At 36.1% G+C, this 13926-nt stretch overlaps 1 protein-coding gene across 2 annotated transcripts; it reads right to left on the reverse strand.

Moving 5' to 3' along the window:
- Positions 1-107: 107 nt before the first annotated feature.
- Positions 108-13126, reverse strand: LOC105132134 (alpha-mannosidase-like). Of its 2 annotated transcripts, XM_011035458.1 has the most exons (29): positions 12645-13126; positions 12434-12517; positions 11919-12007; positions 11553-11727; positions 11293-11412; positions 11005-11091; positions 10844-10915; positions 10500-10613; positions 9779-9879; positions 9593-9686; positions 9316-9483; positions 9128-9217; positions 8576-8641; positions 8433-8489; positions 7485-7704; positions 7236-7372; positions 6985-7059; positions 6800-6859; positions 6651-6722; positions 5901-5948; positions 5703-5822; positions 5190-5255; positions 3778-3890; positions 2856-2940; positions 2405-2515; positions 2222-2317; positions 1931-1978; positions 722-790; positions 108-609 (listed from the first exon to the last, which is right to left on the reverse strand). In XM_011035458.1, the coding sequence occupies exons 1-29, from the start codon at positions 12849-12851 to the stop codon at positions 388-390; spliced, it is 3066 nt and encodes a 1021-aa protein (XP_011033760.1). In that variant the 5' UTR covers positions 12852-13126; the 3' UTR covers positions 108-387. The 2 variants fall into 2 exon arrangements, with proteins under 2 accessions (XP_011033760.1, XP_011033761.1); XM_011035459.1 differs by lacking the exons at positions 12434-12517; positions 12645-13126 and having other exon boundaries at positions 11907-11991.
- Positions 13127-13926: the final 800 nt, after the last annotated feature.

A 13926-nucleotide genomic window follows, 5' to 3' on the forward strand; every position in this document is an offset into this window, starting at 1 on the left:
GTCTTTAAAACTATTTCCCCAATTTTCACTAGCCATATTAAATTGTTGGTTCTTCTTCTACTATTATTCTCTATTTTCTATATTTTTAAAAGTTGTTTACAAAATTCTGAAAGCAAAACCGGAAATGATAAAGGGGTTCATAATTTAAATTCTTGAGGTTGGAAGTGAACAGGGAAGAAACAACATTATTTCTGACAACTCTGTTTCCTGGACTACATGATTTCATGATTCCATGTTAAGAAGCAGAGAGTGACCTAAGCTATCATGGATAGCACATACAAGTGAGCAATTATTGAGAGCAAGACGCTCGGGGAAGAAGGTGCACCCATCTCAGACCTCGAAAATCAACTCGAATTAGCAAAGGAGGATTTATTGTGTGTGGAACATTTATGCAGCAAAAACATGGTGGAACTGGTGATCGAAGTCAATAACAAATGTGCGGATTTCCATCGGAGCAAGTTCCACCACCAGTTTTGCAGGATCAACAGGTCCACCCCTCAGCACTGCTTGTTTTCTTGATGATCCTTCTGTTTTCCACACAAGCCTCTTTTTCTCCATTTCGGCCCTTTCTTGATTGGCAGATAAGCTCATTTCTGCAGCTTTGCCGATCTGAAGAGAAATGGGGTTAAAAAATTATCGAGATGGTACTAGGACATTACATTTATATGTCTAAACAATTGATGCCTGGTAGTAGTTGGGGGCAGGAAACTATTTTTTCTACCTTCTTTTTCGGGAACAACTTTTGAAGTTCTACGCTTGTCATCACTGAAAGATCCTTGTCCTCTCCCATCTTCAAATATTTCATGAAGCCAAGAAAATTGATTAGAATTCAAGTCATAAACGTAGTGGATGATAAATTCAAATCTATGGACAATGAAGTTCTGCTAAACATCATTGCTATTTCATAGAAGGCTAGATAGCTTCAATTTAATTATAGAATGATTGATAGATAATCATTTCTCTTAAACATAGCTGCTATTTCATAGATAGATGGGCTGGGACTTCTGTGAAAATTCGGGAATCTTCTTCTTCTGAAGAAAAAAGGAACCTGCTGGATATTACCGTCACAACAGAGATCATTTAAATCAAGATGTTCATGTAAACTCCTTGTCTAAAGAAGAAATTCATAATAGGAACTGATTAAACCTTGTTGATAGATTATCTGTTGGATGGTATACCAAAGTTAATCATACTATTAATAAGGAATTCAGTCTAGGAGGGGAAATTGTTAGTCTAGGTGAAATAGAAATGTTAGAACCTGACCACCTAACGTACCTAGATTCTATTAAACATTGAGGAAAATATTGCTCATGCAATCAAAACAGTGGTTAAAATATATAAGAACAACAGGAGCCTCGTATGATAGAAAAATATCTACACTCTACAGAATTTTGGTCGGTGAAGAGGCAACATATTTATAAAATAAGCACAGAGATGAGAAAGCTAGGATATGTAAAATAAATTAAAAAAAAATGACAATGAGTATATACATGACAAGGGAAGGTCGAGATGACACCTATTGAGAATAAACTGAGGAGGAGGGCCTCCGACATGGTAAACATCCAGCATTAACCCTGTGGATTAACTACTTCGTAAGGGGAATGAAGTTGAAGTATTGGGAGTGGACAAGAAAAGAAAAATCTCTACAGACTGAAGAGACATGGACTGATGAGTAAGAGACTGATTTAGAATCAGAATAGCTAAAGAAGTTTAGCCCATAATAGCACTAAAATGGAAGAGGTTAATCCATGTAGCCAAACTCAACCAGTTAGGATTGATGCCCAGTTGAGTTGAGTAGTCTGCCCAATGTTTGATGAAAAATTAAAACAAAAAGTCTCAAGGAAAATGAAGATGCTGAAACCTTATTCCTGATGAAATAAATGAGTTGCTAAAAGCAAATGCAAGACTGGAATAGAAGAGAGATTAAAACCTCATATAAATGAGCCAAACGGAGGAGAACTTTTCCATCATCAAGCTCCTGCATAATTCAGTGAAAGAGAGAGAGTACGTTAGAAAAGAAAAATGGAATATCAAGTTAGAAAAGGAAGTGTTAGCAAAAGGAAGCTTGCACGTTGTTCTTTTAATGTCTCTATTTTGGAAAAGAAATTATGGTCTTAAACTCTAGAAGACTGTTTGCCATTCCTTATCTGTATCTTATGAGACCTAGAATATTAAGGAAGCAATAACAGTAATCTCGTCACCATAAATGAAGCTTCAATACCTGGAGAGTTATAACTGCCACATTATCAGGTAAAATGTAGGAAGAATCAAAGCCAGAAAATGTGGTCACATGAGAATTCATCCACTTATCTCCATCCTGCCAGAACAAATTGCGTTACAGAGGGGGGGTGGGGGAGGTGGGGATCCATCTAATTATGCTTTTCTATTTTGATTATAATTTCACCTCTTCAGAAAACGCAAGTAGGAGGGGTGAATATATCTCCTGGCCGAATGAGCGACGCCATTTAGCACCTTCTCCTATAGGGTCAATTCTGTAATAATATTTTCCTTGAATCTGCAAATCAAAGAGTAAGTTAGAGCTAGGTACTAATTTCAGTAGTTTTATATATACTTCATACTGGACATGTTAAGGAGGGTTTTTGTGCAGATGTCAATGGCAGTTGTCAATTTAACTGAATCTTTAAAGGATACCCGCAATAATATCTTACAAGAACTTGAAGTTGCTATTTGGACCATAATGACATAGATGAGACATGTTAACAGAATTCCAATAGTTTTTTTTGTTTTTTTTTTTTTAAGAAAGAAGGTAATCAATCATATCACACCAAGGGAGGCCCTCAACAAAAAAGAAGCTCACTGCCAGATTGGGTTCCAACATCAATCAATTTGCTTACCGTCAATCCCTTGCATTGATCAAGGACACATACTGTTTCATTAAGAGCCTCCGCAACACCCCTGGAATCATCCAGTAGCAGTCTCCTACATGGTAAAGGGAATCTCCAATAACATACATGCAAAGAATGATATGGCCAAGAATTATACCCCTTCATGTTTTATTCACACAATAGAAGCACAATTCCTTGATGCAATTTCTTATGATCAAAGTGACAATATTCAAGGCAACGACAAACAGAAGGGCGTGATGGGATTTGGCAGAGATCAAGCTAGTTCCAGTAAAGGGATACACTCTATGCAGGCTACAATTCCAGTCTCACACGTTGGCAATAAGGAGAAATTTGCATCCAATAAATGAAGATAATCTTGTATTTCCAAGTGGCAGTAGAAGTTTATTGTAACCATCATTGTTCTTATCTTTAGTTAGTAGTTATCTATTAATAACTGTCAAATGTAACTCTATTTATTGTAGAATATTATGTCTGGTAGATTATGTTGTAATGAAAACCTGTTAGTTATCTGGTGTGATTCCAATATGGGAGGGATTCCCTTGAGTGGTGTGAGGCTGCTTGTTTCCTATACCTTGTAATTCTTGTTTTCTGCAATAAAGTTATCAGAATTCTTTCCCTCTGTCAATACTTTTCTGCTGTGTTATATACTGTGTTCATTAATTTACAAGAATTGCTCCAATCCTTAATATAGTTTGGCATTACTCCTACACTGTATTAAGTGGCAATTTCACTCCATTCCATTTCATAATGGCCTTGAAAAGAATTCAAATCTGATCCTATCAAGAACAAGCTCACATAAACTGTTTTGTCCTTGAGTATCCTATTAACCACAATGGCTACTTTTCAAGATAGTCAAGAGAATTGCTCATGAAACATAAGATAAATGAGCATTGGAAAGGTGATAACAAACCTATGGAGCATCAGCTCTATTTGTCCATCCACCAGACTGGATCCTCCGAGTGCTCGATCCACCAGAACTGAAAATTCCTTCTTGTCATCTTGGATATAAATTCCAAGATTAATCTGAAGAGACAGTGTGAAATGAAGTACAGGTTAAAGGAGGGGATATTACTCCCTGATAAGCAGATGACTTTCCAATGGCATAGACACCGAAGAGATAAATTCTATATATAAAAAAAAACATATGGATACCATTATAAAGCACAATGAGCAAAAAATCAGTAAAAATAAATTATACACAGAACCACCAAATTCTTCCTCGGCATTCAAATCCCTCTCTCCAAATTAGTCCTCTCAAATTAGATGGAATATAATTTAAAAAATAAAAAAGTAGATGGAACCAATTATCTTGCGCGGGCTTCCTTGCTTGCTTGCTATCTATCAAGGCCCATAGATTGTCTAGGTATATTACTGGCGGCAAAGGAAAACCGACAGCCAATGATCAGTTATTTAGTCAATGTGAATCAGAGAACTTTCTTGTTATGCCTTGGCTTAAATCTACTGCTCGTGGCTATTTACTGCTTGACTCTGCCTCAAAGATTCGGAATGCTCCTAGACTAACATATTCACAATTAGATAATGATGCACAAATTTTTGAACTAGCAAAATGATGGCTCCATCTCTCTGTTTTGTAATGACAAAGCTACTATCAACAATGCTTGTAATCAGTTCAACATGACAGAACGAAGCAATTGAAATTAATAGGCAATCTATCAAGAAAAAATGAGTGCGGGAACAGTTTGTAACTTTTGTAGAGTACAAAGATTGCCAGCTAATATCTTTCTTAAAGGCCTTAGTAACAGGTTGTTTCATTCCATTACTTGCAGGATAGCCATGAGAGACCTCAATGCATCATCTTGAGCAGGAGTGTAAGGGTACTGAAGTATATATATACATAGGTGTAAGTCTGTTTAGTGCTAACAGTTTGTAACTTTCATAGAGTACAAAGATTGCCAGCTAATATCTTTCTTAAAGGCCTTAGTAATAGGTTGTTTCATTCCATTACTTGCAGGATAGCCATGAGAGACCTCAATGCATCATCTTGAGCAGGAGTGTAAGGGTACTGAAGTATATATATACATAGGTGTAAGTCTGTTTAGTGCTAACATACCACAACCTCCATTCATCTCCTCTTCTCTCTTCTCTCCTCTCATCTCCTCTCTCACACCTACCACATCCACCACACACATCATAGGTGTAAGTCTGTTTAGTGCTAACATACCACAACCTCCATTCATCTCCTCTTCTCTCTTCTTATCTAATAAAGAAAATTCAACTAATTAAGAAGTCTCATTACTGCCAACTGTAAGCAAGTCACAACACTTTTTGAGATAAAAGATGGATAATGTATAAGTAACTTACTGGGTAATAATTTCCAGCGAATGGTTGATTCACTTCCAGGTCCCAGTCTGTTCTATAATCACGAATCTGCAGAATATGTGAATTCTTTAGTTTATTCAGGGCTCACAACAATCAGAAATTAAAAAAATCAACACAAGGAAGCAAATAGTCCAATAACAGGCTAGCATAAGCCAATGGTTTGGATTAATGAATCCTTCCATTCAGGAATGTTCACACCTATTTTCAAAAGAGAGGCCAAGACATTGTTCAGAACTGATTAAAATTTTAAGCCTGCAACCATTCTGAGCATGAAGATCGAAGTTAGGGTACTCTATGTGTTTGGCATTGTGGTAGCTTTTACGGTCGCGGTTTGGAAAAAAAAAAAGGTTTAAGAAAAGCTACAAATTTGAGATGAAAAGCAGGTTTAAGCAATGAAAACCAAACAACTTTTCATCAGCCTAAATGCATCTCCAACTGCACTGCACCACACCACAATGCCAAATGGAGCCTTAAGTAAACAGAACAGCATTTTACCCTTTTGATTAAATCACGCCCATTAGAATCTGTGTAAAATGTTTTATTGGTTTCCATGGTTGTTGTGATTTGAGTTGCAACTTCTTTTCCAATTCCATCTTCAATGGGTATGGGCCCAACCTGAGATGGCAGATACTGTAAGTAAAACCTCGTGAAAAAACTGCTAGTCACAATTAGGCATCCATCTGCTTCACTTACAATAAACTCAACTTCAACATGCTCTCTCCCCTTGTATAATCTGGTGATCTGCATGTGTGTAAAGCATGTAAATTAAGGGTAATAGTGATCTGCATAAATGTTAAAAGCATAGTTCATTAAGGGAAGAACAATTTATCACATGATTGCCTCAATCTCTTCCACTAAACAAAAACATTTTTCCCCAAAAATTACCTGACAAAAGATGCTCAGCACTTGAAGGGAAAAAATAAGTGATTGGAATTGGAAACTAAGTTTTCTTTATTATGTGATGCCAGGCATCATTGCATGAATTCAAGTTATGTTAACTGCCATTTCATGTAAAATTACAGAAGGTTATGATAGCATTGGACCTTTTTGAGGAATAACAATGGACGAAGGGTTTTGACATTTCCTTGTAATACATTCGAAGAAAATGTAAATTTTCCTGCAACCATAGACCTAATCCAAGCAGGAGAAAAAAGCTGAACAGCCAACACTTCTAAAATTAACACCAAACCAGCAGATTCCAAGAAGTTCTACAAGCATACAGAGCTAGTTTCAAAGACTGACAGTTTCTTTTCTGGAGTTTTACAGGTTTATTCATTCAGAAGTGGCTTCATTGTTTTTGAAAATGACATCATTCTTAATTCATGTCCAATATTTTCATTTCATTCATAAATTTTGGTGAGTGTTTTTTTAGTGAAACAAAAGAAGGGTCTGATGAAAGAAATAAATCAAACACGGACAGTAACCATGTGGCCGGGAACACACCTGATATATCCATTGGTTGACATGTTGATGTACTTCATCTAAAACAGGTCCACGCATAACAGTCAAAGGAACCTGAAACTTTTAACACCGATTAGAGCACCACAATTATTTGTTCCTGTGGATGAAAGCATATCAGAAGGAGCACAAACCTGGGATTCAGGGTTTATAGGAAATGTTCCATTTGGACGGAAGATATATGCCCCAGAATTCTTGAAAAATTGCAATAAGAGGAATATAAGATATTGACTTGGAAATGGGTAGTCTAACAATTAGATTTAATTGAGGTCATGAAATTTCAGAATGAGAAGACAGAATTTCTGCTATGCATGTTTACCTGTGGATCTTTATCATTTCCAGTTCCATTGTATCCAGCATAAAAACTGAATGTCTGTTCAACAGATTCCTTGACCTTCAAAGTTGGAACATGTGCATTAGAAACATATATTTTAGACAATCATATGATATATGATAAGAAGGCTTCTTAAAACACTGACAACAAGAATGCCAGAACAATTCTAACTGCCGCGATTTTTTCAGGAAAAAACAGAATAGAGAAAGTGGACAGCAAGTTTTTTCATCACATACTGAGCTTCTGCTGTTAACATAATTAGCATGCTTGATTTTATCTGCAGAAAATGTAAGCTTCAAATTTCCTTGGCCAACTTCAACAGCAGATTTCTCACTTCTAAATGTGTATACAGATGATTTACTCGAATGAGCACCTACAAATGCAAGCGAAACATTTGGCATAGCAAATTAATATCAATAAATTTTATGAAATAGGCTTCAAGTTTGTGCTACTTTGCAAGCTTATTGGAAGCTATAGTAACTAACCTGCCCTTTTGGCACTTGAGATGGAATAAGTGCTGAAACCAAAAGGTGGAACAGAAACTGTAAATGCAAGCCAATACTTAGGCGTCTCCACTGGGGATCTACCCAAGTATGCATTAACATGTGAGTTCCTCAAGCCCACAAAGGCATCTGCTATTGGAATAATTTGTGACACGATTTCTCTTTTCTCAGAATCATGCACAATAACATTTTCATTGAAAACCTACAGTAGATTAGATACTGTAAGTCATAAGCAAAAAACAGGCCAATCTACTTTATTAGCCAAAGTTTGATGTACTAATTACAAAGGTGTTATTTAAAAAAATATGATCTCTTCCCAAAAGCAATGATGTATACTGCTCCAAAAATAACAACCCCTTCTCCAAATACAAATAACATGAGACCAAATGCATAAACTCCATTTGTGGTATACATGATTCTTGCATAACAAGTGTATGTGAATACACCCATGCATATATACATCCCATAAAGGATGACTACCTTTAATATTTTAAAAGTTAAGGGAGCCCAGAAACAGTTACTTTCGAGAAAATTTAATACACAAACATTCAGCATTTTATTTATTCTCACGCATATTGCATGGATCCCTGGTTTAAATCACGTTAAACCACACTGATGAGATTATTTCCCACAATTTGACAGATTAGACTTTCAGGCAGATAATTAGTTGTCTAACCTGGAACCATGGTAAGGTCTCCTGTATTTTAATCATGCTAGACCTTGCAAATTATTAGTTCTGCAGGTTGGGATGTTTTTTCTGGAGTAAGGCCCATGTGTGAAGGAAACAATTAAATCATAATGTCAGCCAACATTTTCATAAGTTAAGTTTTTTCTGTGGATTTTTTCCAAAAATATTGTTAAGGGAAACAGAAACTGTCGACAAGAATTAGCAAATCACCAAAAAAGAGATAACAGAACAGAACTACTCACAGGAAATTGAATTACATCATCCCTCGCCCATCCAAGTGCATTGTAGACAACAACAATCTACAATGTAAGATTCATTGATGATGTATTTCACTGTGAAAATTTTGTGGCTAATTACAATGTCGAAGAATGAGATATGTTCTTACCAAGTTTCTCCCCTGAGATAGATCTACTTCTGATGCAGGACAGTAACTAATATTCAGAAGTGGGCACTGGGAAAAACAGAAATGGAAGATGTGAATGTGAAGTCCATTTTGGTTTGATTTTCAACTTCAAAGAAAGAATATTATCATTCATTTTATGCAGAGTTTTTATTTATCTTTTTTTACCATCATTTTATGCGCATTGCTAATTTTCAACATTCAATGATCAAAATCTTTAACCTTTTCCTTAGAAAAAAAGGAGCAAATATCACAGAAGCTACAGTAGAGTAGAGTGTAAGCCACACATTTTTATTCAGAAGTTTCAAATCAGTAACTGATTAACCCATTTGTCATGGGCTCATTCAATGCCTGTGTAAAGATGCAGTGCATGATAGATACCACTAGCATTATCATATGAAACACAGTTGTTCTTTGTACTGCATGGAAACGTAAAAGAAGATGAGGAATGGAAAGGGACATGAAATGATTCATTCATAAGAGCAACAAGCCATTGAATTGTAGGCTAATAAAGCTTTAGAGATTACGAGTTTTTGCCTGTTGAAATTTAGTAGTTGACCTCTGACATCCAGTATGTGATGCAGACTCCACCAAGCAAGCAAGTGAGGATGCAACTAACTTTTCAGCCTGCAAGGATTTAATGAATTATCAACTACATATTTAAAGAAAAAAGTGGAGAAACACTATTACCATGAAAATTGAAATGGTTAAATAAAATTTTTCACCTCTGTGTAGCCAATTGACAATCGTTTTGCATAATCATTAGCCACATGTTGCTTTTCTGTACCAGTAACAGCATCATGATGCTGAGCAATGGCAAGAGAATCTGCCAATGAGTCTGTGTTCGGTCCTGTATTGCTCCTCCCATTGTAAAACTCTAATTGTCTTGCAGCCTGAGAGAGAGTAGATTCGTTGGAAGTACAAGATTATAGCCTGAAAACTGTGTTGTGCCAAGGCAGCATATAACTTTTAACAAATCAATACAGTCATCTTAATGGATACCAAGTAGTAGCCACTCATCATCCTGACATAGCGTTTCAAGGCAGGTCTACTTGCAAAGTATCCAGTCCAGTAACCATTTGCACGATCTGCATACCTGGAAGGGCACATGCTTCAAGTTCTAAGAGTTGTTCAAAGTGAAGGAATAACCAGCAAATGAGTTATAAAAACAGTCAGGATTGAGCTTACGGGAAAAAGTCCCCGGTCTTTACTGGCCAGTGCTCATTTGTAGCATGTTTTGCATCAGTGTAAATGGATGGTGTAGAATAGAGAGCATTAACACGTCCATCCTACAAGCATTCAGAGAAAACCATGTAAAAGTGACAAACTCAGAAAACAAGATAACATAGAGATGCATACCCATAAGGGGGTGCAAATACACATCCTTCCTATCAAACCATTAAATCCTGATCATGAAAAGCACAAGTGAAAAATAATCAAAGGCATCTAGCATTATCCCTTGAGATGAATTCAGCATGACACAGATGATGTTTATATTCATAGACTCCTCAACCCTGATTGGTTTGATGTGCGAGCGTCAGCCTTAAGGTTCCACTGAAATGGAATTTGTACCTTCCAGTGAGCTGATTAAAGCTTTGACAAAGAGACATGTACCTTTTTAGAAGATTGCCAGACTAATTTGCATATACATGCCACAAGGCATTATTTTGTTTAGTAATCACTAGTTTAACTGGTCTAATTTCATGGATGAACGAATTATCTAACTGAGTCATGGATTCATTTGACCAAAACCAATATCACCATTCACTGCCCTCATAAAAAAGAAAAAAAGCCAAGGCCACAGTTACCATTTTGTGGAAGTGCTGTGGACATGAAGAGCATTGGGTGATGGTAATTATGGTATAAAATCAGTCAAAAATCAACTGAAAAAATAATATGGAAAACATACCATGTTGACATAATGAATCAGCTTGTCCATCTGTCGGAACCACGAATGTGCATACTGATACTTAAAATCTGTTCCCATGGTCCACATTATATGATTTGTTCGTGTTATATTAGCCTGAGAAAAGAGTAAATTATGTTAGAATAACTAACAGAGGGCACTTGTAAAATGATATACACTCTTCATCTCTAAAGAATTTTAAACTGAACTTTCTCCATAGCAAACCAGAACTTTTAACATTTATTTTCAGAATTGGGGGTAATAAATACAAACATTATAAGATTAAGTTCAATATTTATTTTGTGTCAACATAAATAACTAAGGTTTTTTACAGATCACCATTTTACCTGTGATACTGCAGCAGAAACAAAGTCATCAACTCGTTCTTGAACATTGTAATCAAACAAATTGATGTCATCCTTCAGAAGATGAGCAAACAAAATTAACACTGCAGACTAGCGAATTTTCAAGGTATTCAAAACAAAGGATCTGCCTTCTTATGCTTTACTTGAACAACAGGTGAAGGGTCATTGACTTCAAAATAGAAACCACCAGGAGGAGGCTCGTAGTTTTCCGGGAAAGCACCAGCAAAAATCTACAACAATAGAGCAAGAAGACAAGGTGACTATGAAAGAATTTTTCTCGGCAACAACACATATGGAACAGACAAAACTAAAGATTAATCTCTATAGGCTATAAGATAACCAAAAGATTGAATTTTGTGTGCAATATGCTCATTTAACTCAAACCATTTATATGCTGACAAGATAAGCCTAAACCTATACATTTTGTTCACCTGTGCAGACGAACCAAAACTCTTGGAAGCTTGCCAGACAACTTCAAGACTTTTCTCATTTTTACGCTTGGCCCGGTCTTGATAATCTATCCGGCCAAAGAAAAGAGAGTCGAATCCAATCTACACGAAGATTCATTTAATCTTTATGCTGTTATGAAGCTGGAAAAATAAAACCAAAACAGATACATATGTACAATCACACTCATGCAGACACCACAAAGTTTAGAGGTCTAAATGAAGTTAAGGGTAAATAAGTTTACTTCCACTCCCAACAAGTAAGCCTGCACCGCAGAATGACCAAAAGGATCAATTTGCCAACCAACTCTTGGAGTCACACCAAAATCCTTTTTGATAAACCGATGCCCAAGAGTTGTCTGGTCAATCATGTCAATATAATGTGTCACCGCTTCATCGTGCATGCACATCCCCCCATTTCTGCAACACAACAAATAAAGAGGCATCATCAGGAGCCAAATCTTCATAAAATGAATAACAGCTTGAAGCATCCCATACAGCAAGCAAATTCAAGGTATAGGAAGAATAATCAGACATCAACACTTGATTGAGACTTAAGAGTAAGCTGAAAGAAAATTGCTGAGATCAGTGGTTGTAACTGTGTGCTTTACATGAATTCAAGCTGACCGGAACTAACAAGTTGCTTGACTACATGCTGCATTGTCTCGCTCTGATCTCTCCACCACCGTTGGAAAAAAGCCTATGCATGCGAGCAAGAAATATCAATAGTTAGATATTCGCTATCTATCTTGATTATGATGCAAACAATTTAAATGCTATTATATAACATAGGGATTATTAAAATTTCCTATGGCGCTAATAAGAATCAAAAGTCTTACTTCACTTTTCCAATTTGAACTGCCTATTGTTCTATTATATTCAGGAGGGTCCCTTCTTCTCTTGAAATGCCACCATTATTGGAGTCTACAAAAGCTAGCCTAATGCTCAAATGCCAGGCAATAGAGAAACATACTCCTAATCATTCATGAACTTTTGAAGCCCTAAAAATATAAGCCAAAAGTTCACATCTTCATTTTGGAAATGGTGGAAGATAATTCAACTCTTTGCTTCATCTCATCGCAAAATCTTCATCAAAATTAGTAAATGGGGAATGCATAATACTTGCCTGTTCAACATAAATGAATTTCCGGTTCTTGTCCGCCAACAGCGCAGGAATAAGGGAATCCAATACATTTTGCACACAAGCACCCTATAAAATAATTTTATTTTTAAAAAAACATAAAAAAGCAGCCCATCAAAATATAAGCTTCCCTCAAGTGAAACACATCACATTAAACAAAAAGAAGAACCAGAAAAGGAGTTGTGATCTTAATTACTTGGATAGAATTGTTAGAACCAACATAGTACTGATCAACAGTCTTCAACCAACCAACATCATCATGTGTGTGAGCCACCAAGTGAACATTGATCTTATCTTTCACTATACCTTGTGAAGTGTTATAAACCATGTACTTGGCTTCCACCATAAATAATGAACCACCCAGCAGCAACAGCAACAAAACCACCATCAACACTTTCATCATCTCCACTTCCAGTGAAGTAAAGCTTGGAGAAACAGCAGCTATATATCCCTTCTCTCGCTTGATCAAAAAAGTCGTTAGTTTCTTGGGTTAGAACTTGTACTGACAAAGAGAGGAGGAATCCGAGTCAAGCAAGCATTCTTTATTATTTCTAATTTCTAGTTAAGTGGGGCTTTCTTGGATAAGGCTAAAAGACTTTTACAGAGGAGACTGTTTTGTCTTTCCTCTACCTAGCGCAGGTTTCTCTCTCCATTGTAGCTGCATCGCTTAAAATAATATTTCTTGAATAAAATAAAAATACACAATGCTAAGTTTAATACCCCTACTTAGTATATCCAATATTAATACATAATGCAAACTTTAATACTCTTAGTTACTCTATTTAATATTATTTTTTGCTCTTATCTTTTGGGTTATTGAGAATGCTTTAATTCGTCCTGACCTCATGGATAATTTTTTGCTCTAAGATCCAAAAATTCATGATTTTCGACAGCGCATCTGACCCAACATTGTGGACATCGTCGAGGGAAGAGTCCAGATGCTTGGGTTATATTTTATTATATTAATATAATCTTATTTTTACTATAAAATAAATTTTATGAGTTATAAATACTTAACGAATTATTGAAATTTATAATTTATAATTTTTTTAATATTTTAAACATATATATTTTGAAAATCTATATCTAATGGAACTGCAACAAAATTATCTCCTTTGCGGGGAGAAGCACGAACTATCAATGAGCGTTTGAATCTTCAAAAGGTAATTACAACATGGTGGTGATAACGCAATCTCAGGTGAAGTAGTCATCAAGGCTTGCATTCAATCTATAATATATGATTTATATTATTATTTGATTATAAATTGATTGCAATTTTTCCTTTTTCCGTGCACTAATCGGCCAGATGATGCTGCATGCAATTCTTTTACAACGTCTGGGGCAGGCAGATGATCGCCCATGTCCCAACATATGTGGAAGGTAATCAAAGTCTATGGAAAGTATTGATTTCCATGGGGGCAAGCTCCACCACCGGCTTGGCAGGATGAACAGGTCCTCCCCGCACCATCGTGGATTCT

Source organism: Populus euphratica, unplaced genomic scaffold, assembly GCF_000495115.2.
Source record: "Populus euphratica unplaced genomic scaffold, PopEup_1.0 scaffold26.1, whole genome shotgun sequence".
Taxonomy (NCBI): Eukaryota; Viridiplantae; Streptophyta; class Magnoliopsida; order Malpighiales; family Salicaceae; genus Populus; species Populus euphratica.

What these genes read in the sequence shown, in the direction of transcription:
- LOC105132134 (XM_011035458.1), bottom strand. Translation starts at nt 12,851, where the DNA reads ATGATGAAAGTGTTGATGGTGGTTTTGTTGCTGTTGCTGCTGGGTGGT. An exon ending in TTTCTGCTGCAGTATCACAG is followed by an intron (nt 10,614 to 10,843) that starts GTAAAATGGTGA and finishes CTCTTTTCTCAG; the next exon opens with GCTAATATAACACGAACAAA. An exon ending in AGTTGTTCCCGAAAAAGAAG is followed by an intron (nt 610 to 721) that starts GTAGAAAAAATA and finishes ATTTCTCTTCAG; the next exon opens with ATCGGCAAAGCTGCAGAAAT.